Here is a 23947-nt window from a genome sequence, read left to right on the forward strand (position 1 = left end):
CGAAGCGCTCGCCTCTGGGCCCGCCTTCGGGGCCCGGATCTGAAACAACCGGGAAGAGGCACCGTGGCTGCTACCATCTGGTCCCCGCGCCTGACCCCTCCCAGGACTCGTGATGCCAAGGCCGCTGCGAGCGGCTACGAAGAGTCGGGGTTGAGCCCCAGCTGAGCTGAGGGCTCGCACTCTTCTGGTCTCCCAGGCCCAACCCACGTGAAGGTAAACGCCTCCTCAGCTGCGGCCTTCTTTTCTGCGGGACCCCCTCCCCAGACTCGGCTGCCAAAATGCTCTGCCCCTCTCTCCCGCCACCCTTTTTATTCCAGGACCTTAACGTCTACCTGCCTTCGCGGCTCTCAGCAGAACGTCTAAGGCATAGTTTCAAATGAGAAACTTTTAAAAAGCGACCTATCTATGTTGAGTTCCTGAAGTTTTCTAAATAATTCCCCCAAAACACCAAACATGAGGCAGTTTTCTCATTCCTTCACGAATTGGCATGCCTTAGAGTCAGTACTTTTCCATTTGTGATGGTTCGTCCCCCATCTCAAATACACACCACACGCTCTTTTTAAATCAGAAATTTGAATTTGGTTGAGTCTGATATTCTCACAGTAATTTGCTGACTTTGTAAGATAAGGTGTGAAAATTAATTACTGATTACATTTGTAAATTTTATATACATATACACACATACATACAAGTCCGTCTCTTCCAGGCACCAAGCCTATTTATATAATGTATCATTTCATAATTTGGCAATAAGCAAAGTTAACATTTCGAAAGAAGTTTATATTGTCAATACGTAAAGCTTAAATTTCCTCCTTAATATCATACTAAATGGGGAAAAGAAAATTTTCCTCTTTACACACCACTCCAGAGAAAAAAAAATTAAGACAAACAAAAAAGGTACCCAGCCATAGTACAGGCATGCACAGCATAACAACTTTTTGGTTAACAACAAACCACATATACCACAGTGGTCTCCTAAGAGTATAATACATTGTACCATGTTTTTAGTGCACCTTTTCTGTCTTTAGCTACATAAATATTTACCATTGTGTTTCAATTGTCTACATTATTCACTACATTAACATGCTATACAGGTTGCAGCCTAAGAGCAATAGGTTAGACCATCTAAGTTTGTCTCAGTACACCCTATGATGTTTGCGCTATGAAATCACCTAACACACTCAGAACATACCTCCTTTGTTAAGCGTAGCATGACTGTGTATTAGCAAAAATCAGTGACTAAGGTTCTTTCTGAGTCCCCATGCTCTTTCTGATCTGGGTGAGCAAGGTGTAGGTATTGTCCATATACAATACATATGCATTAAAGCATTTTTTGCTCATAGTCTGAGTGGAAGTTAGGAGTAGCCTTAGGGTTTTTCCTTCATCTATTTAAAACCCATCTCCATACCCATACAGTCTGGCACTGAAAGTGTTGATGTAAAGAATACTTGAAAGAAGAAGAACCAAAAAAGAATTTTTCTTGAGTGGTGACTGGGAAAAAGGAATTCCTTAATTCAGCCTGCTGGAGTTCCTAACTTGTAAGGAAGGTGTACAAATCTGGCATAGTTAAATCGGTGATTGTTAATACTGTATTGATTTTTGTTTTTTGTTTTTTGTTGTTGTTTTTTCAAAATAATACCTAGACTGGTCTGATTGTTTTATTTGGAATTAAGAATACCTGGTTTAGGCCACTTTGGGACGCTGAGACAGGTGGATCACTTGAGGTCAGGAGTTCAAGACCAGCCTGACCAACATGGTGAAACCCTGTCTCTACTAAAAATACAAAATTAGCCGGGCATGGTGGTGGATACCTGTAATCCCAGCTACTCGGGAGGCTGAGGCAGGAGAATTGCTTGAAACTGGGAAGCGGAGGTTGCAGTGAGCCGAGATTGTGCCATTGTACCCCAGCCTGGGCAACAAGAGCGAAACTCCGTCTCAAAAAAAAAAAAAAAAAAAAGAATCCTGGTTTAGATTGATTGCTGATAGGTTTATTTTCACTTTTAGAAATGAGTGGTGGATTGGCTCCAAGTAAGAGCACAGTGTATGTATCCAACTTGCCCTTTTCCCTGACAAACAATGACTTGTACCGGGTAAGTAAATCTTATCAAGTGACTGCTATTTGAGATACAGATAACCTTAAGCAAATAGTTCTCCTTGGCAAAATTCTTTTTTTCTTTTTCTTCTTTTTTTTTTTTTTTTTAAGACAGTCTAATTCTGTCACCCAGGCTGGAGTGCAGTGGCACTATCATGGCTCACTGCAGCCTCCTGCCCCCTCAGGTGGTACTCCCACCTCAGCCTCCCGAGTAGCTGGGAAATACAGGTGTGCGCCACCGTGTCTCTACAAGCTACTTGGGCACCTAAGGTTGGAAGATTGCTTGAGCCTAGGAGGTGGAGGCAACAGTGAGCCAAGATCACACCACTGCACTCCAGCCTGGGTAACAGAATGAGACCCTGTCTCAAAAAAAAAAAAAAAAGAAAAAATAGAAGCTGTATTTATTGAACATTTAAGTCAAATTATATGTTAGATACTAAGGAGATGCTAAGATGTTAGGTGCTAAGGAGAAAAAATAAAGCGGGAAAGGTGGGCTATTGAATGTTAAGTTGGGAATGGAGGTGAAATTTTACACAGGGAGGTCAGGAATGCCATTATTGAGAAGGTGACTTTTGAATAACGACCTGAAACGAGTAAGAGGCACCTGTGCAAATTCTGGAGGACAAGCATTTCAGGAAAAGAGGGGTAATCTTAGGTAAGCCCACTCAAGGTGCCTTATAGGACCTATTTACATCATGGTAAGGACTCTGGCTTTCACTCTGAGTGAAACGAGAGGCCATTAGTAAGTATTATGTAGAAAACTGTACTGGCCTTCAGAACCCAGTGTTGATAACACTGCAATCCAGTTATATTACGTTCCAGCATTATATAGCTTAATCATAGAACGAAAAAATTCATTATTATTGGTTGCATATACTAACACGTTCTAAAAGACTTTTTATATAATAGGAACTCTTAGTATATGGGTAATGAGCTGGAACCATAGAAATAAATGAGATTGCATAGGATAAAATAAAAGTAACAGAAGAGAGAGCCAACTATAAAGTTCCACCAACATATTAATGGTGGGCAGAGGAAGAAGACTGATAGAAATGGATTTTTCATTATAAAAGCTTTTTTTATGAGGTTTTTTTTGTTTTGTTTTTTAAATAAAGCAGTCTAAGGATCTGTCTTCTCAAACAGGGATTGCTTCGTAGGAATAACAAGGTAGAGGTGAGGGTAGAATTGGAAAAGTGCTACTCCATAACATTGATATTTGAAGCACAGGTATAGCTGGCACTATGATGGAGTTGATAGTTGCCATGGGTATACCTCAGGAACACAGCAGCTGTCCAGTGTGTATGCCTTAGATCTACCACATGTGTAGAGTGAGTTTTTTTCTCTGTGTTTACTCCATTGTCAAATTTAGGAACTGAGACAGATACATGTGACTCCAACAACAGTAAGAATATTATTCTAGTAACCAAAAAAACCATTTTTTTAGGGCCTGCCTTATAGACTGAAGGCTGAAATTTTTCATAAACTATAACAGAATTTTGTCAGCATCTGCAACCTAAAAATTTGATGTTTTCATGATTTTAAAACAAATTGTAAATATGTGGTCTTTTGTTTCAGATATTTTCCAAGTACGGCAAAGTTGTAAAGTAAGTATTCACATTAAATTTTGTAACTTCATTTAAAAGTTTATCTGAATTTGCTTCTCCATTTTTTTCAATGACAGTAAATTTTAAAAAATAAAACATACTTGATGTAACAAAGAAAATAATACTATTAACATTTTTATGACAATTTTAGTTGCTTTTCCATGTACATAAACATGTAGACAATTTTTCTTCAAGACTGTATTCCATACATTCAATTTTATTTTCTTTTTTAATTTGATATATCATAAATGTCTTTCCATGTATTATAAAGATACATCTTCATATCTAATGGTAAACAAATATTTTGGTTACTAGGAAGTGTTATCAAGTATACTATAAGTAACCTACTTTCAAATAAATAGGTTTTGTTTTTTTTTTTCAAATAAATAGTGTAAAATCTAATATTTCTGTGCATCTGACTTGCAGGATGCTATGAGACTGATAAATAGAAAACGTATTATCTTCCTTCAGAGAAAGCTTAGAGATCATTGGAAAGACTAGAAACATACAAATGGTATGGATGATAACAGGGCTGAGGGTTAGGAACAATAAAAAGAACTTGAACTCGTATTTCACTGTTTTAAATCAAGCAACTATATTATGGGGCAAAAAAGTAAAAGGATACTGTCGTCCTAACTATCTTATAACCAATATACATTCTGATATAAATTTAAAATCCCAATAATTTTGAGCATATTTCTCTTGGCTAATTTCTTCTAGTGTTCCATAAATGGATATTAAACAGTTGAAGCTCATTTGCATCTTGAAATTACTAACTTCTTTTACAGTTACTTTGCTATTAAAAAATCATTATCAAAAATGCTTCTGTGTAAATTTTTGGGTGTTCAGATTTTAAAAAGTCATCGTCATCAGTCCAAACACTGGTAATGATGATGGTATGTAATACTTAAATGAGCACATATATATGCCAGGCATTGTTCTAATCTCTTTATGTGTATTATTTAATTCTCACAACTACCCTTTAAGGTAGGTACTGTTATTATCTCAATATTATAAATGATGAAACTGAAGCACACAGTAAACCTAAAGTCATCTTGCTAGCTAATGGTGGAGAAAATATTTGAATCCAACAGTGAGATTTCAGAGTCCACTCCCTTTTACCTTTTTTTTTTTCTGCTTTGTCAGAATCTTTGAGTGGATCTCCATGTCAATATATAGTCCTGAACCATGAAACTGCAATGGAATTAAAGACACAGGGTTGTAAGCACCTAGAAACAGGGAAGACTTTAGAGAGCCAGAGAAGGCTTACCTGAGTCAGTGTTTTTTGAGTGGAAACCTAAGGATGAGTAACAGTTAAGTAGGCAAAAATAAGGGAGGAATATTTCAGGTAGAGGGAATAGCTTGTGCAAAGGCCTTGTGGCAAAAGAAAATAAAGTGACATCAAGAAATAGAAAGAAGGCCAATGTGACTAGAGATGAGTGAGTAAGGGGGACAAAGCACAAGATGGCTCCAGAGATGGAAGTAGTTTCCTCATCTTCTTGGCCAGGTTACAAAGGTATTTGGTTTTCATTCTAAGAATATCAGGAATCATTTAAGAATTTTAAGTGAGGGGTGACATGATTTAAATTTTTTAAAGTTTATTCTGGCCTAATGTAGAAATTAGATTGGAGGGGAACAAAAGCAAATGCAACTGGGCACAGTGGCTCACACCTGTAATCCCAGTGCTTTGGGAGACCAATGTGGGGGGATCACTTGAAAGGTCAGGAGTTCAAGACCAGCCTGACCAACATGGCGAAACCCCATCTCTACAAAAAAATACAAAAATTAGCCGGCCGTGGTGGTACACACCTGTAATCCCAGCTACTTGGGAGGCGAGGCATGAGAATCACTTGAACCCAGGAGGCGGATGGAGGTGGAGGTTGCAGTGAACCGAGATCATGCCACTGCACTCCAGCCTGGGCAGAGCAAGACTCCATCTCAAAAAAAAAAAAAAAAGAAAAAGAGAAAATGCAGTGAGACCAGTCTGAAATCTAAAACTGTAGCCCAGGGGAGAAATCTGTACTAAAATAGTACAGGTAGAGCTATAGAGACTGATCAGATTTGAGAGGTGGTAAGATTTCAGAAATCATTATGAAGTAAAATGGGTAATACTTAGTGATATGTATAGGAAGGAAAGTGGGTAATATTTAGTGATGTGCTTACTTTGTACATAAGGACTTTGTGAACAGGAAGGAGGTGTTATGGATGACATTCAGGTTTCCCAAAATAGTGTATGCTTCATATTATGTGCTTAAATAAGTACATCATATACCTTGTATTAGGAAATTAGGTGCTACTGTCTACCTCTTTTCCCTTGCCAGAAACATGGGAGTCACAGTAGATTTGTCCTTTTAAATCTCTGGTGTAAATTTTTTTTCTGTTACCACAGAAGGTATCTCTATCAAAGTATTGTATGATAGTTGGTTTGTTGGTCTGTCTCCACCACTAAACTGTAAGCTTTCTCCTGAGGGTAAAAACTACTGTTAGTGCTTAGCACATGGGCTTGAGGCTAACAGAGTGACTGAATGACCGAATGAATGAACACATACAATGTACTCTTTTAGAAACTACTTTTCCTATTTTTTTTGTCTATTTTTCCCATTGAATATAAAGGTATATCTATCAATGAACATATTGAGGTAGGCACGTATGGATTACAGAGACAACCTTAAAGGAGTTTACATTAAAATAGATGAGATGAGGCATTTTTTATGAATAACACAATTCAGCAGAGACTAGCATAATGGAGGAGAAATGATATCCAGTTGAAGCTATTAGAAACTGACACATTGACTTGAATCCCGAAAGAATGAGGAAAATTTTAATGGGCAATGAATGATTCAGAGGTGAAAGAAGATAGAAGCTGTGTGAACAAAGGCACAAATTTGGGGAAATACAGGCCATGCTACTGGAGCATTGAGTGGTTTCTTTTGAGTAGACTTCATAGTTTGTACGTGGGAAGGAGCAGTGAAAGATTAAGGAGATGGGAGCCAAATCATCAAGGATACTGACTGGGGGACAAAGAATAGGCAATTTACAGAACCAAAGATTTTTGAACAAAGGAATGGTGTGATTTTATTCCTTAAGTAGAAGACCACTTAGGGATATGAGAAAATTATAAGAGAAAAAATTATAAAGGAACCAATAAGAATAGACTGTTAAAACAGTAATGCCCCTATGGACAAGAAAAAAGCAGTGGAATCAGAAAAGAGGCAACAGATGAGAGATCATTAATTGAGGAAGATGTAGAAAGCCAACACTTCTTTTGAAATAGTACTTTAAAAAAAAAAAAAGATAACTTTCACAAACATTACGAAAAATTCCAAAATGTAAAGCAACTACCTTATTCAATATTTCTGTCAAAATTGGTTAAAATGTTTCCTGCATATTCTCATAACTGGTGCTTTGACGATAACCAGTCTAAATTTGAACCTTCTTACCTTGGGTGCTTGCCTCTCCTTACCTTCTAAGCCCATTGAATATACAGGTGTACCGTTTGAGAAACTAAACCATTTTAGTTGCCCATTTTTCCCTAAATTATTTCAACTTGTTCTTCTTTTAAATGAAATTGGACATCGCTTTTCTTAATGTGATGGCATCTTTTTATCAGTTTCATTCCAAAGACTATGTATGTACCTTAACCCAAACCCAAATAAAATAATTTTAATATGGGAAATGTTATGCTGAATAAAACTTCTATTTATTCACTTGTGTCCTATTATCTATTTTCCTGTAATTCAAACATGAGAAAATTACTAAGCTTTATCTTGAACATTATCTTTGTTTTAACTTTGGAAATAATTTCAAGTTTATAAAAAGTTATGACAATGTTAGGTACTAAGAACAGCAAAATATCCTTCATGTAAATTCACCTGTTATTAACATTTCCCCCATTTACTTTATCACTTGTACTCTCTCTTGCCCCGTATGTGTGGATATATACACACACAACTTGTTTTTGTGAGGTATGTAAGGGTGAATTACAAACATCATCGCCCTTTATTCCTACATACTTCAGTGTGTTATTTCCTAAAAGTAAGGATATATTTTATATAACCACAGTACAATTACCAACTTCATAAAGTTATTTTGATACAGTAGTTTTACTAAATCAACCATTCATGTTCCAATTTTGTCAGTTGACCTAATAATGTCCTGCATAGTATTTTCCCCTCTATTAGAGGATCAGTCTAGAGTCAAGTATTGTCTTTAATTTTTCTTTTTAGGCTCCTTTAGTCTAGAACATTGTAAGGAATATATAGCCTACCCTCTTCCCCTCCCCCTCATTTTGTATGTTGCTGATGTTTCCTTGTTATTAGATCTAGTTTACATTTTCTTGGCTACTATACTGCATAGCGGATGTGTTGTTCTCAGAATACCACATCTGGAGGCGGACACTGTCAGTCTGTCCCTCAGTAGTGATAGGAATTTTGATCACACAGTCAAGGTGTTGTCTAGATTTTTTCACTGTAGACTTATTTTCCCTTTGCAATTAATAAACAATCCATGGAAGACACTCTAAGACAGTACAAGTACTCTGCTCCACATAAAAATCTCATTTTAGACTTAGCATTTGTTGATGGTTCTTGCCTGATCCAGTCTTTACCATGATTGTTGCCAATTGGTGATTTTTCCAACTCCAGCATTTCCTCTACATTCACCAGTCATCCCTTGGCATTCTGCTGTAAGCAAGAGCCTTCCCTCCCATCTCCTCCACTTATTTACTGGTCTATTATCAGTAAGAATTGTAAATTCCTACCTTCTCTGTGGCCTATAATTTATTACTGTAATGAATTGTTTTGGTGCTCAAATTGTCCTTGATTTGGCCAGTGGGAGCTCCTTCCAGCTGGCTGCTGTATTCTTGGCCCCATCATTCATTCATTCATTCATTCATTCCTCTCTCTCTCTCTCTCTCTCTCTCTCTCTCTCTCTGTCTCACTTGCTTACTCACTTTTGCACTCTCTTACTTTCTGGCGTAAGATGTTCCAAGCTCCTCTTGTACCTGCCCTGCTTTAGCCTTTGAATCAGCTATTTCTCCAAAGAGCCCTGGTGAACATTGTTTTTAAACTATGTTAATTGACATAGGGTGAGCAAGGGCCTTCAGGACTAGGGTTGTGGATGGGGCAAGAGAAAGAGCAGGCTCTGTGCTGTCATAACTCTCCTTATCACTCAGGTACACCCTAGTAGGTGGTATGGCTGAAAACCACAGAACTGGAGATTCTTTTTCCCTAAAGATTGGGGTCTCACTGTGTTGCCTAGGCTGTTCTCAAACTCTTGTTCAGGCATCCTCCTGCCTCTGTCTCCCAAGTAGCTGGAACTACAGGTGCGCACCACCACACCCAGCTCTGAAGATTTTTTTTTTTTCTTATTTTTCTGAAGATTCTTTAAAAGAATATTAAGAATATACTGGCCGGGCGCGGTGGCTCAAGCCTGTAATCCCAGCACTTTGGGAGGCCGAGGCGGGCGGATCACAAGGTCAGGAGATCGAGACCACAGTGAAACCCCGTCTCTACTAAAAATACAAAAAATTAGCCGGGCGCGGTGGCGGGCGCCTGTAGTCCCAGTTACTCAGGAGGCTGAGGCAGGAGAATGGCGGGAACCCGGGAGGCGGAGCTTGCAGTGAGCCGAGATCGCGCCACTGCACTCCAGCCTGGGCAACAGCGTGAGACTCCGTCTCAAAAAAAAAAAAAAAAAAAAAAAAAAGAATATACTTTGATTCTAACACTTAAAAAAATAAGTAAATCATTTTACTTTTTGTGTAAAGTATACCTTTATTTTGTTTTGTTTTGCAAGCTGAGGGAGTTAGTATGGAAGAGGGATTATGGTTACTCCTTAAGATTTCATTGTCTCTGTAATCTCTTTACTTCACCCTTCAATCTCTGATTAACTCCTAATCATAGGTGTGCTCACTTGTGTTAAATCAGTATCACCCTTTCCCATTTCCATGCTTGATATCCCTTGACTTTGAAGAGATAGCTGATTTTTCAAATGTATTAATTTATCTTATAAATTTTTCATTTAGCCCTTTTTGAAATGAATGTTTCAAGTATTAATACCTGTTTTGTTTATTGCTGCCTCATTTTTAACTATTTGTTTATGCTTTAAGGGTTACCATAATGAAAGATAAAGATACCAGGAAGAGTAAAGGGGTTGCATTTATTTTATTTTTGGATAAAGACTCTGCACAAAACTGTACCAGGGCAATAAACAACAAACAGGTAAGCTATTCATCTCCATCGAGGTTTTTAGCCCCAAAGTCTTTATGCTCATCCAGGCCAAAAATGTGGGGATATAGTGGATCATCAGGTCTAATAGATATCTGTAGATTCTTAAGATAGATCTAACTTATGGAAAGAAAAGAGGTCAAACTGTACTGGGTTCTCAAAACATTGGTGGAATCTCAGGAATAAGAATACTACAGAATAGAATTTATCATACCTAAGTGACAATTGCTAAAAAATCCAAAATAAACTAGAATTGAAGATTTGAGAAAATTGATTAAATAATTAATTTTAGATTTCAATGAAATACATTCTACATTTACAGTTTTCTCTTGTTTAGTTATTTGGCAGAGTGATAAAAGCAAGCATTGCTATTGACAATGGAAGAGCAGCTGAGTTCATCCGAAGGCGAAACTACTTTGATAAATCTAAGTGTTATGAATGTGGGGTAAGTAAACCTAAAACTTAATGTAACTTTCCATAGTTTAAGATACTTTTCACGTCAGTCTTTTATTTTTGCTCACCAAAACTTCTGACTGGCTAAACCAGGTTATGAAAATGCTTTATTTTTTAATATTTATTTTTTTGAGACAGGGTTTTCCTCTGTCACCCAGGCTGGAGTGCAGTGATGCAATCACAACTCACTGCAGCCTCCACCTCCTGGGCCCAGGTGATCGTCCCACCGCAATGTCCAAGTAGCTGGGACCACAGGCATGCACCATCACACCCTGCTTAATTTTTTAATTTTTTTGTAGAGGCAGGTTGTTCCTATGTTGCCCAGGCCAATCTCAAACTCCTGGGCTCAAGCAGTCCTCCCACCTCAGCCTCCCAAAGTGCTACAGTTACAAGTGTTAGCCACTGTGCCTGGCCTAGTTGTTTCACTTAGGGACTCTAAACTCATCAAAGTAAATTCAGTTGAAATGCACTGTGTAAAGATAACCTGAGTTGGGTAATACAAAGTGTTTTCTCTAGTTCCTAAATCTTTGAAAATCACTAGTTTTAAAAGTGTTAGACTGATTATTTATGTCACTGTCTTGCAAGATTTTAGTAACTCATAAATTTTTGTTAATAGGATATTGCCTGTTTCTGTACCAGTTTTTAAGTGTCACAGTTCAATAGCAACATTATCATGTGACCTTATCCACTATGGGATATTGTGTTTTGAAGTTTTTTATTTTTTCCTATTAGTATTGCTAGTGTTTTATAACTGAACTATCCTCACATTTTCTTCTTTGGTTCTCTTCATGATCTGTCATTATCCATTTAAAGTTTTGGTGATGAGGAGGAAAAGACAGCCATAGAATAATTTTGTATAAGATCTGTATTGGTACCAAGAGAATTTTAGTCTGGTTCTCACAGGTGTAAGTTTGTAAAATGACCATATAAAATACTTAAGAAACAGGCCTGGCACAGTGGTTCATGCCTGTAATCCTAGCACTTTGGGAAGCTGAGGTGGGTGGATCACTTGAGGTCAGGAGTTCAAAAGCAGACTGACCAACATGGTGAAACCCCGTGTCTACTAAAAATACAAAAAAATTAGCCAGGTGTGGTGGCAGGCACCTGTGATCCCAGCTACTTGGAAGGCTGAGGGAGGAGAATCACTTGAACCCAGGAAGCAGAGGTTGCAGTGAGCTGAGATCACTCCACTGCACTCCAGCCTGAGCGACAGAGCGAGACTCCGTCTCAAAAATAAAAATAAAATACTTAAAAAACAGAGTCGAGAGGTAGTAATGGGGAGCTGGGGAGAGAATCATGGAGAGATACCATCCTGGCTACAAAATCACATGGAAGATGCAAGGAAATGGCTTGAGGTCCTCTACCCCACTGTCACTCCCCATACCCCCCACAAAAAAGATAACTAAATAAACAGACTGACGGATGAATGAATAGAAAGAGTGAGCAAGCAGTCGCTTGGATACATACTGATTCTGTCAATTCCTATGATTCTGAAACCTCTTAAGTAAACACTTTAGAAACTTTTCCAAAGTTCTGAGTTTTGTAAAAGAAAGAAAGGGAGGGAGGGAAGGTAGTTACCTTCAGATTGGTATATATCTTCATATTCACAGTGAATATTAAGTTATCTGAGAAATCCTAGATGAATCTGTTAATTGGTTCCTTTTGGTATATGGATCCATAGAGCTGTTATTTTTTTACATTTTTATATTTAATTTCCCTCCCTCCAAAAAAACCTATTTATATTTACTTAGCCTGGTTTTTCTAAAGTTATTTCATTAAATCCTTTTTAGTATGGGATATGTTAATATGTTTTGCTATAATATTATTCCAAAACACAGTTTCAGATATGCTTTTCTAACTATATTTTCTCAGCAGCTCATTAACAGTAAGTAACCTCTCTTAGGTTGGGCCATGTCCTAGGTATACAAAGTGCACAGTCTGTCTGCTCTGTCAAATATACTGGAAAAGCATGATTATTGTTCCCTTCTATTGTTCTAACCTTGGCTCAGTCCCCACACCCTACCCTGACATACCTCTTAAATGGAATTGTAGTGAGCTGATGTCCAGATTATAGTTGAGCTCTTATGTTTTACAAGTCAATGTTCTAGCTAAGTAGGAATAATAGCCTAGTCCAGCGTTGTCAAATGAGAATATAATGCAAGCCACGTATGTTACTAAGTCTTCAGAAATCCAATGTGTATTTTACCTTTACACTACATATCAATTCAGACAAGTTCTCAATAGCCACATTGGCTGGCTAGTGGCTACTGTAATTGGATAGTGCAACTGTAGTCAGCATATGAAAGGGAAAAAACGAAAGTAATTCATAGGAAAAGTGAGGAAGAAATTTTCCATTTGTTTTTTGTTTTTTTGTTTGTTTTTTGAGACAGGGTCTTGCTCTGTTGCCCAGGCTGGCGTGAAGTAGCACAATCTCGGCTCACTGCAGTCTCTGCCTCCCGGGTTCAATCAATTCTTGTGCCTCAGTCTCCTGAGTAGCTGGGATTACAGGCGCGTGCCACCACGCCCAGCTAATTTTTGTGTAGTTAGTAGAGACAGGGTTTTTCCATGTTGGCCAGGCTGGTCTTCAGCTCGCTTCCTCAGGTGACCCGTCTGCCTCAGTCTCCCAGTGCTGGGATTATAATCCCAGCAATCCCAGTGCTGGGATCCCAGCGCTGGGATTACAGGCTTATAATCCACCATGCCTAGCCCAAAAGAGTATTTTTTTTTTTTTTTTTTTTTTTTTGAGACGGAGTCTCGCTGTGTTACCCAGGCTGGAGTACAGTGGCACAATCTCTGCTCACTGCAAGCTCCGCCTCCCGGGTTCACGCCATTCTCCTGCCTCAGCCTCCAAGTAGCTGGGACTACAGGCGCGCACCACCACGCCCAGCTAATTTTTTTGTATTTTTAGTAGGGATGGGGTTTTACTGCATTAGCCAGGATGGTCTCGATCTCCTGACCTCGTGATCCACCCGCCTCGGCCTCCCAAAGTGCTGGGATTACAGGCTTGAGCCACCGCGCCCGGCCCAAAAGAGTATTAAGCAACATATCGGAAATTAACAGGAATAGTTTTATCCTCATTTTATCAGTAACTTAAGATGTTTACATTTAGGGTAAATGATCCATTTAAGTTTTGATTTTTTTTTTTTTTTTTTTTTTTTTGAGACGGAGTTATTTGCTCTGGTCACCCAGGCTGGAGTGCAGCGGCACGATCTCACCTCACTGCCATCTCCACCTCCTTGGTTTAAGCAATTCTTCTACCTCAGCCTCCTGAGTAGCTGGGGCTACGGGTATGTGCCACTACGCCCAGCTAATTCTTTTTTGTTTGTTTGTTTTTTAGTAGAGACGGGGTTTCACCATTTTGGCCAGTCTGGTCTCGAACTCCAGACCTCAGGTGATCCACCTGCCTCAGCTTCCCAAAGTGCTGGGATTACAAGCGTGAGCCACCACACCTGACCGAACTGTTTTATATCTTGAATTTTGAGATTTAAATGTTTGAGAGAAGACTACTACTTCTACTCTTAGTAAAACCACTAAATAGTCCTAAATGTTAATTTTAACTGAGAGTTACAATATCACCTTCTAAATAGTAAAGTACTGGGTTTTATCATTAATGTCTTTCTATGTGGTCCCAGTATGGGAATATTCCTTTTTAAATTCGAAAACCTTTTAGTAAGGCCGGGTGCGTGACTCACACCTGTAATCCCAGCACTTTGGGAGGCCAAGGCGGGTGGATCACGAGGTCAGGAGATCGAGACCATCCTGGCTAATATGGTGAAACCCTGTCTCTACAAAAAATACAAAAAAAAATTAGCCGGGCATGGTGGCGGGTGCCTGTAGTCCCAGCTACTCGGGAGACTGAGGCAGGAGAATGGTGTGAACCCAGGAGGTGGAACTTGCAGTGAGCCTAGATCGCGCCACTGCACTCCAGTCTGGGCGACAGAGCAAGACTCCATCTCAAAAGAAAAAAAACCTTTTAGTATTAGAGTACCAGGCAAGATTTTGTAAATAACAAATATGGTATTTTTTCTTTCCTTTTTAATGGGAAACAAAAGGAAAGTGGACACTTAAGTTACGCCTGTCCGAAAAATATGCTTGGAGAACGTGAGCCTCCAAAGAAGAAAGAAAAAAAGAAAAAAAAGAAAGCTCCTGAACCAGAAGAAGAAATGTATGTATATTATTCTTACTAAATACATTATCATGTTGCTTTTGTCTTTTGGTTGGTTGCTTTTGCCTATTGGTTGGTTACATTCCAATTTGTTTTTCTTTATTTAAGTGAGGAAGTAGAAGAAAGTGAAGATGAAGGGGAGGATCCTGCTCTTGACAGCCTCAGTCAGGCCATAGCATTCCAGGTATTGTTCTTTTAAAAGGCATCATGCAATAGCTGACTGGGTTTATAGTCCTTGCTTACTTCATTGATCACCTCATGGCAACCTCTCTTTTTCCCCCTAACCTCCTAAGCCTTAGGAGACAAGCTGTTTCTCTGAGGTAGTGTGAATGAAAAGTTCCCATTGGTTCTTCCTAGATTTTTAAGGGCCCCACAACACTTACTATCTTAATCTTTTTTCATTAAAAAAATGAGCAGAACTATTTACTCAAAGTGAGTATAGCCCAACAGAAAAGATTTTTTTTAGAAATTGCCTAGGATAATTTTGAGTAAGATTGTGAGATGGGACAGAACTCAGGGGAAGGGAGCAGATCTTATTGTCTGCATGGACTGGGAGGGTGGGAAGTAATGGGATTTGTGGTATGTTTTTGCCATGTTTTGAATTAACGAACCATAAATAATATTAAACAGGTTATTGGTTTGGTTTTGTTTTTTGAATCACAGCAAGCCAAAATTGAAGAAGAACAAAAAAAATGGAAACCCAGTTCAGGAGGCCCCTCAACATCAGATGATTCAAGACGCCCAAGGATAAAGAAAAGCACATATTTCAGTGATGAGGAAGAACTTAGTGATTAAAATCTTGCCCTAGCACAGTAATAAAAATCAAGATTTGTTAATAACAATCTTGAAGAGCTAATTTTAATAAAAATAAGAAAAGTTAGTACTATCATGTTAATACTATTATTGGTCTCCCAAGAAAAAAGATATTTTAAAAATTTATTTGAAAAGTTCATTATAAGGGCTTTATTCATGCCTGATTTGTTTACATGAGGACTTCTGAAATTAATCCTTAAAACTGAAACTTCCTGAAGACTGAAAAGTTGAATGATTTATTGTTACTTATGTTAATAAACTTTTCAAGAGAATTTTGTCTTTAAATATGGGTGTTTTGTCATCATATTTCTTGTAGCTTTATCCCAATCTGGATAAATTGTAAATACCTATAAAATAAATTGTATATACCTATAAAATATAAAGTCATATAGCTCTAAAAGGCTTAAAATCAAACACAGGTGTTACTTGTCTGCCCTACCCATAGCACCAAATTCCATTCCCTAGAAGAAACTACTCATATGTGCACACGTGTTGTTAAATAAAATACATATATTTCTGTCAATAAAAAAATAAAGGAGAATTATTCAATCTCTTATACTTCTACCTTCCTCAATCTTCCCAATGTGGCTGTGTTAAAAATTGGGGGGAAATCCATACATATATTTTTTAATGACCATGTAAATAGTTTTCACTTCTGAGCCAAGGAGTATGCTATGATTACATTTTTCCTAGAGTTAATAGTTGTCTATTTTTTTCCATGTATCGTCTTTGTATTTATGACTAAATCTTCCCATTCTGTCTGCAGGTGGTTATATGGGAGTGGGATTAGCCTTTAATTTTCTACTTTGTATATTTCTATATTGTTTAACTTTGTAAGAATATCCATTAATTACTTTTTAACTAGTAAAAGCAATAAAAATAAGTTAACACTATTATGGTAATACTATTATTGTCATCCCAAGAAAAAATATATTAAAAAGAGATTTGAAAAGTTCATTATAAAAGCTTTATTTGTGTTTCCACTTTGAAAACTACAAAGTGTTAACCACCCATCAGCAAAGAATCTTCCAGATCACAGCAAGACAGAATGATTGAATGCAGTACTCAACCATCTGTTTGGCCTTTAGTCAAATACAACAGTTTTGGGTTTTTGGTTTTTTTTTTTTTTTAATTTTTATTTATTTATTTATTTTTAAAACGGAGTCTCACTCTGTTGCCCAGGCTGGAGTGCAGTGGTGCGATCTCAGCTCACTGCAACCTCCACCTCCCCAATTCAGACGATTTTCTTGCCTCAGCCTAAGTAGCTGGGATTACAGGCACACACTACCACATCCAGTTAATTTTTGTATTTTTTTAGTAGAGATGAGGTTTCACCATGTTGGTCAGGCTAGTCTCAAACTCCTGACCTCATGATCCACCTGCCTCGGCCTCCCAAAGTGCTGGAATTACAGGCGTGAGCCACCATGCCTGGCATACAGTTTTAAAGCAAAGAAAAAAATTGGGAAAAGATTTGCCACAAATTTAAGTTTCTATGAATACCTGAAGACAGACTCCAGTAGGAAATAAATTAGTGACAAATAGAGTATTTAGAAGATAAAATAGGCCAGGTGCAGTGACTCATAACTGTAATCCCAACACATTGGGAGGCCAAGACAGGAGGACTGCTTGAGGCCAGGAGTTTGAGCCCAGCCTGGGGAAAATAAGGCGACTGTCTTTACAAAAAATAAAATTAGCCACTCGCACCTGTAGTCCTAGATACTTGGGAGGCTGAAGCGGGACAACCTGGGAAACAGCATGATCCTGTCTTTAAAAAAAAAATTTTTTTTTAAAGTAAAAAAATAGTTTATCATTACTTATCAAGGAAATCTATTACAACCAGGAATACATCAAAATTTACCTAATTAAGAAAAAAACTTCATTGTTGGTGAGGATGACATTAAGAGCACTTGTGGTATTGTATACTGGCCCTGAATCAATTCTGAAGGGTAATTTAACAGTAAATATCAAACGTTAAGTATGTTCTATTTTTTGAACTAGAAATTACATTATATTTTATCCTAGGGTTCTAATCAGAAATGCAGGTATTTATGTACAAACATATATTATTTAAAATTCAAAACATAATTGTCAGCTGGGCACGGTGGCTCACATCTGTAATCCCAACACTTTGGGAGGCCAGGGCAGGCAGATCACTTGAGGCCAGGAGTTTGAGACCAGCCTGGCCAACATAGCGAAACCCCATCTGTACTAAAAATGCAAAAGTTAGCCAGCCACGGTGACACACGCCTGTAATTCCAGCTACTCAGGAGACTGAGGCACAAGAATCGCTGGAACCAGGGAGGCAGAGGCTGCAGTAAGCCAAGATCGCGCCACTGCACTCCAGCCCTGGGTGACAGAGTGAGACTCTGTCTCAAAAAAAGAAAGAAAAAGAATCATCAACAGCAAACTAAAGCATGATGCATTTGCAATAATAGATTATTAGGAAGCATTAAAATGTTTCAAAGAATTTTTAATTGTATGAAAAAACATTCCAGATATAATGTCAAGTGTAAAACACTTGTTATATATGGATACATATCTACATACGGAAGGGGGAAATGCGTACTGCTAAAGGAGCAATGCAGAGTGGTTCAGAGGATGCTCTTTTTTTTACTGATTAAGGAAATTCTTTTTTGTTTTTTGAGATGGAATCTTGCTCTGTCACCCAGACTAGAGTGCAGTGGCACAATCTCTGCTCACTGCAAGCTCCGCCTCCCGGGTTCACGCCATTCTCCTGCCTCAGCCTCCTAAGTAGCTGGGACTACAGGCGCCTGCCACCAAGTCTGGCTAATTTTTTGTATTTTTAGTAGAGACGGGGTTTCACTGTGTTAGCCAGGATGGTCTCGATCTGACCTCATGATCCGCCCGCCTCGGCCTCCCAAAGTGCTGGGATTACAGGCGTGAGCCACCGTGCCCAGCAGAGAGTATGCTCTTTTTTTTGACAGATACACTTAGATTCCTATGGCCATGTTGCCACTTAAAACTGCTGATCGTAGGTAATTTACTTAACCTGAGTTATATGAAAATGAAGAAGGTTAAAGCAACACAGAAGGACAAATATTGTATGATACCACTTACATGAGGCACCTGGAATAAGCAACATAGAGACAGAAAATAGAGGTTACCAGGGTCTGAAGGGAGGTTAAAAGGGGGGGGGTAGTTATTTAATGCATACAGTTTCTGTTTCAGTTGATGAAAAGTTCTGGAAATGGCTAGTGGTGATGGTTGCTCAATACTGTGAATGTACCTAATGGCACTAAGTTGTACATGTAAAAATGGGTAAAATGGGCCGGGCGTGGTGTCTCATGCCTGTAATCCTAGCAGTTTGGGAGTCTGAGCCAGGCAGACTGCCTGAGCTCAGGAGTTTGAGACCAGCCTGGCCAACAGGGTGAAACCCCGTCTCTACTAAAATAGAAAAAAATAGCCGAGTGTGGCAGTGTGCGCCTGTAGTCTCAACTACTCAGGAGGCTGAGGCAGAAGAATTGCTTGAACCCAGGAGGCGGAGGTTGCAGTGAGTCACGATCATGCCACTACACTCCAGCCTGGGCGACAGAGCAAGACTCTGTCTCAAAAAAAAAAAAAAAAGTAAATTTTATGTGATGTATATTTTATCACACACGCACACACACACAAAAAAACATGTGCCTCAAGTGACAGGACTGCATAGAAAAAAATGTGCAAACATAACTAAAAATTTTTTGTAAAGTGTAATTAGGCCACCAAGCCCTCCCCACAGCCCACCAAGTCATGCTGAACCATCACACCTGCAAGCCCCTTCCTTGTGGTCTACGTCCAGAATAATATTAAGATAGGTTTCCCACTGCAGGCAAGGGATTGGAGGGGTCCTTCCCCAGGAGAAAATACACACAGCTTGAGATATTCGCCCTAAAGAAAATGTTCAGTAATAAAGACCTCCAAGTTAATATGTCCAAAGCAACGCTAGTGAAATATGCTTTAATCAGGTTTTCAGTGCTTCACATTCAAATATGAACAGACACATAAGCATCAACAAACATTTGAGGAAAGCCTGTAATACAACAGAAACCCAAACAAGCATACCACAAAAGAGAGCTTTAAGAACAATTCTGGCTTTGCAAATCTATCTATCCCCTACGGTTTCAGAAAAAGAGACTGTGAACCTGTGATGAACTTGGCAGTTTCTTTTTTTTTTTTTTGAGATGAAGTCTCGCTCTGTCACCAGGCTGGAGTGCAGTGGTGCAGGTGCAATCTCGGCTCACTGCAACCTCTGCCTCCTGGGTTCAAGTGATTCTCCTGCCTCAGCCTCCTGAGTCGCTGTGACTACAAGCGTGCACCACCACCACCACACCCGGCTAATTTTTGTATTTTTAGTAGAGATGGGGTTTCACCATGTTGGCCAGGATGGGTCTCGACCTCCTTACCTCATGATCTGTCCACCTTGGCCGCCCAAAGTGCTGGGATTACAGGCATGAGCCACCGTGCCAGGCCTGTTTTTGTTTGTTTGTTTGTTTGTTTGTTTGTTTAGAGTTTCACTCTTGTTGCCCAGGCTGCAGTGCAATGGCATGATCTCAGCTCACTGCAACCTCCACATCCTGGATTCAAGTAATTCTCCTGCCTCAGCCTCTCATGTAGCTGGGATTACAGGTGTGTGCCATCATGCCCAGCTAATTTTGTATTTTTTTAGTAGAGATGGGGTTTCACTGTGTTGGTCAGGCTGGTTTCAAACTCCTGACCTCAATTGATCCATCTGTCCTGGCCTCCCAAAGTGCTGGGATTACAGGCGTGAGCCACTGTGCCTGGCCAACTTGGTAGTTTCTAATAAGTACTTGTCTAGCAGAGAATGCCCCTCTTGCCCTTCTTGCTGGATACGACTAATGGTTTTTTTTTTCCTTCTGCAGTCATTTACTCATTTGCTTTTTTGACTAGATGCCTTATTCTGAAATTGTCAATTACAGTTTTCAGAGTATCATGAAATTCAATTATGCCCACATAGGACATTTATAAATTCTGCATGTTAATTTATTCCTTTGTTTTATAAGCTATAAGTGTGTGTATATATGTGCTCTACAGCCAGGTGTGGTGGCATGCACCTGTAGTCCCAGCTCCTGGAGAGGCGAAGGTGGGAGGTTCCCTTGAGCCCAGGAATTTAAGTCCAGCTGGGCAACAGAGTAACACCTTGTCTCTAAAAAACAAATAAAATTGAATTTAAGTAATATTTTTGGCAGGGTGTGGTGGCTCATGCCTGTAATCTCAGCACTTTGGGAGGCCAAGGCAAGAGGATCTCTTGAAGCCAGGAGTTCAAGACAGCCTAGGCAGCAAAGTGAGACCCTGACTTTATAAAAATAAAAAATAACTTTTTTAAATTAAAAAAATAAAAACTATGTTTTAAATGCTTAAATATTAAAACCTTGATTACCATACCTAGAAAAGTACTTGAAAGCTTTACATAGAATATGCCATAGATCAGTAACTTAGGTTCAATCATTGATGGAGGGCTGGAAACCTAATTTTTAAAGTGGGGAGGAAACTATTGGATCATATAACTAAGCCATCCAGCTTCAGAAATGGATAAAAGAGATAAAAATGTAATTAGAAATATCTTTTTCTTTGTCTTACCACTGCTTTCCTCTGTACTTCCTTTATTTCTCAACAAGCTTTCTTCATATGATGGTAGAGATAACCATCAGTATCTCTAAAACTAAGAATCCCAACAAAGAAAACCGCTTTCCCAATGGTCCCAGCAAAAGTTCCTGATTGGCTAGGTCTCTGTCACAGTCCCCATTCCTGGAAATAAGGAGTAGAGTCAGTCCCACCCAAACTACGTAGAGTGAAAGTATTCCTGTGCAACGCAGTATCTATCTTCAGTTTGGAATCAATATGGAAATTACCCTGTCAAAAGAATCTTAAGCTTAAAACCCTCCTTTCAACATTTCCAAGGGCAGAACACTGAGACAGCTGAGCAGAACACACAAAGAAAATAAAGATTCAGGCCGGGCGCAGTGGCTCACGCCTGTAATCTCAACAGTTTGGGAGGCTAAGGCAGGTGGATCACCAGAGGTCAGGAGTTCGAGACCAGCCTGACCAACATAGTGAAACCCCGTCTCTACTAAAACAACAAAATTAGCCAGGTGTGGTGGCGCATGCCTGTAATCCCAGCTACTTGGAAGGCTGAGGCAGGAGAATTGCTTGAACTCAGGAGGCAGAGGCTGCAGTAAGCTGAGATCACGCCACTGCACTCCAGCCTGGGCAACAGAGTGAGACTCTGTCTCAAAAAAAAAAAAAAGAAAGAAAGTGAAAAACTCCTTGGAAAGCAATTTGATAAGCACTATTACTTAAACTAACAACATGAACAGTTGCAGTCAGACTGAGCCCTCAGTCCAGAGAATGGGCTTAAGCCATTGTCAATTTTTTTTTTAAACACTGCATTTATAAGACCCAAATTTTAAGAATCCTTATATACTACTATAGATAAAGACAACCAGTTAATAATTTTAGTTAAGCTATGGCACCTAGAAGAAATAAGCAGACCAGAAACATAAAAGCTTTTATAGAAGGCAGATTCCTTTCTGGCATGTTGCACTTTTCATCAGCACATCTTTGCAAGATGCATGGTTTCATGTGAAACACATAATCTTCTTTTCAAAGAGATGGTATAGTTTGGTTAGAGCCTCATAAGTATATTTAAGCTAAGTTAAATACTAAAAATGGGGCTTTTAACAAATTACCTGAAAGACAAATTATATCACATATTTAGCACTATGTTTAAGGCACTGTTCTAAACACATTATAAATATAAAATAATGGAATCCCTTTTAGGTATTGTTTTCATCATTATACAGATGACAGAACTAAGGCACAGAGAGGCAAAGTAATTCACCCAAAGCCACAAAGTCAGTAAGTAGCATGATGAGGTTTTAAATGCAGGGTACAATGTATGTTATTTTGGAGATGGATACACAAAAAAGTCCTATGCATGACTTACCAAAAATAAATAAATAAATAAAATATAAAAATAAAGGAAAAGCCTGGGCAGGTGGCTCACACCTATAATCCCAGCACTTTGGAAGGTCGAGGCGGGCCAATCACCTGAGGTCGGGAGTTCGTGACTAGCCTGACCAACATGGGAAAGCCCCATCTCTACTAAAAGTAGAAACTTAGCCAGGCACATGCTTGTAATCCCAGCTACTTGGGAGGCTGAGGCAGGAGAATCACTTGAACCAGGGAGCTGGAGGTTTCAGTGAGCCAAGATCGGGCCATTGCACTCCAGCCTGGGCAAAAAGAGTGAAACTCTGTCTCAAAAAAAACAAAAAAGAAAAAAAGAAAAGCCCTGACTTCACCATCACTAAATATATACATGTAACACTTGTACCCCATAAATTTATACAAAGACAATTTTTTAAAAATAAGAGAAATAAAGCCAAACAAACTTGCTCTAGAGTCAATATGCTATCTCTATGCTATGATGCTTCTCTCAAAAAGTACTCAAATGATATGACTGGCTGGGCTCACACCTGTAAACCCAGCACTCTGAGAGGCCGAGGGGGATAGATCACCTCAGGTCAGGAGGTCAAGATCAGCCTGCCCAACATGGCGAAACCCTATCTCTACTAAAAATACAAAAATTAGCCAGGCATGGTGGCATTCACCTGTAGTCCCAGCCACCCAGGAGGCTGAGGCAGGAAAATCACTTGAATCCAGGAGGCAAAGGTTGCAGTGAGCAGAGATCGTGCCACTGCACTCCAACCTGGGTGACAGAGTGAGACTCCATCTCAAAAAAAAAAAAAAAAAAAAAATTATAGTACTGACTTATCAACTAGGAGATGGTGGTTTTAAATTTCATTTTACATGCATAAGAATAACAATTTGTTTTATTCCATCTTAAAGAATTTTCACAGGTAGAAGTATTCTTGGAATAACCAACAAATTTTAAAGTTAAAAGAGTAAATATATTATGCCCTAGTGCTTTCTTTAAAAAAATTAAAAATAATTTCCACTTGGAAGTTTAATGAGATCTCAGACTTATCTGTCCAAAACTGAACCCCTGGTCTTCCAAACCAGCTATACTCCCACCTTTTCCTATTTCTGTTTGGTTTCGCTTTGAGACAGTCTCACTCTGTTGCTCAGGCTGGAATGCAGTGGCTCACTGCAGTCTTGACCTCCCAGGTTCAAGTGATCCACCCATTTCAGCCTCCCAAGAAGCTGGGACTACACGTGTGTGCCACCACTCCCAGCTAATTTTTTTTTTTTTTTTTTCCTGTAGAGGTGAGGCCTCCCTACGTTGCCTGGTCTTGAACTCCTGGACTCAAGCAATCCTCCCACCTCAGCCTCCCAAAGTGCTGGGATTACAAATGTGAACCACCACACCTGGCTTCCATTTCTGTTAATGTTAACTCCATTAGCTCAGGCCAAAGAATTTGGAGTTATCCTCGTTTCCTCTTTTTTTTTTTTTTTTTTTTTTTGAGACAGAGTCTCGCTGTGTCATCCAGGCTGGAGTGCAATAGCACGATCTCGGCTCACTGCAACCTCCACCTCCCGGGTTCAAGCGATTCTCCTGCCTCAGCCTCCCAAGTAGCTGGGACTACCTGTGCCTGCCACCACGCCCAGCTAATTTGTTTTG

The 23947-nt window shown here is 39.2% G+C and overlaps 1 protein-coding gene across 3 annotated transcripts; it reads left to right on the forward strand.

The window, feature by feature from the left end:
* The first annotated feature begins 10 nt into the window (after positions 1-10).
* Positions 11-16306, forward strand: LOC105470176 (zinc finger CCHC-type and RNA binding motif containing 1). Of its 3 annotated transcripts, XM_011721930.3 has the most exons (8): positions 11-213; positions 2005-2090; positions 3668-3696; positions 9803-9914; positions 10258-10365; positions 14426-14538; positions 14647-14722; positions 15202-16306. In XM_011721930.3, the coding sequence occupies exons 2-8, from the start codon at positions 2007-2009 to the stop codon at positions 15331-15333; spliced, it is 654 nt and encodes a 217-aa protein (XP_011720232.3). In that variant the 5' UTR covers positions 11-213; positions 2005-2006; the 3' UTR covers positions 15334-16306. The 3 variants fall into 3 exon arrangements, with proteins under 3 accessions (XP_011720232.3, XP_070927960.1, XP_070927961.1); XM_071071859.1 differs by lacking the exon at positions 2005-2090 and having other exon boundaries at positions 14-213; XM_071071860.1 differs by lacking the exon at positions 11-213 and having other exon boundaries at positions 2025-2041.
* Positions 16307-23947: the final 7641 nt, after the last annotated feature.

The sequence above is a fragment of the Macaca nemestrina genome, chromosome 10, assembly GCF_043159975.1.
Source record: "Macaca nemestrina isolate mMacNem1 chromosome 10, mMacNem.hap1, whole genome shotgun sequence".
NCBI lineage: Eukaryota > Metazoa > Chordata > Mammalia > Primates > Cercopithecidae > Macaca > Macaca nemestrina.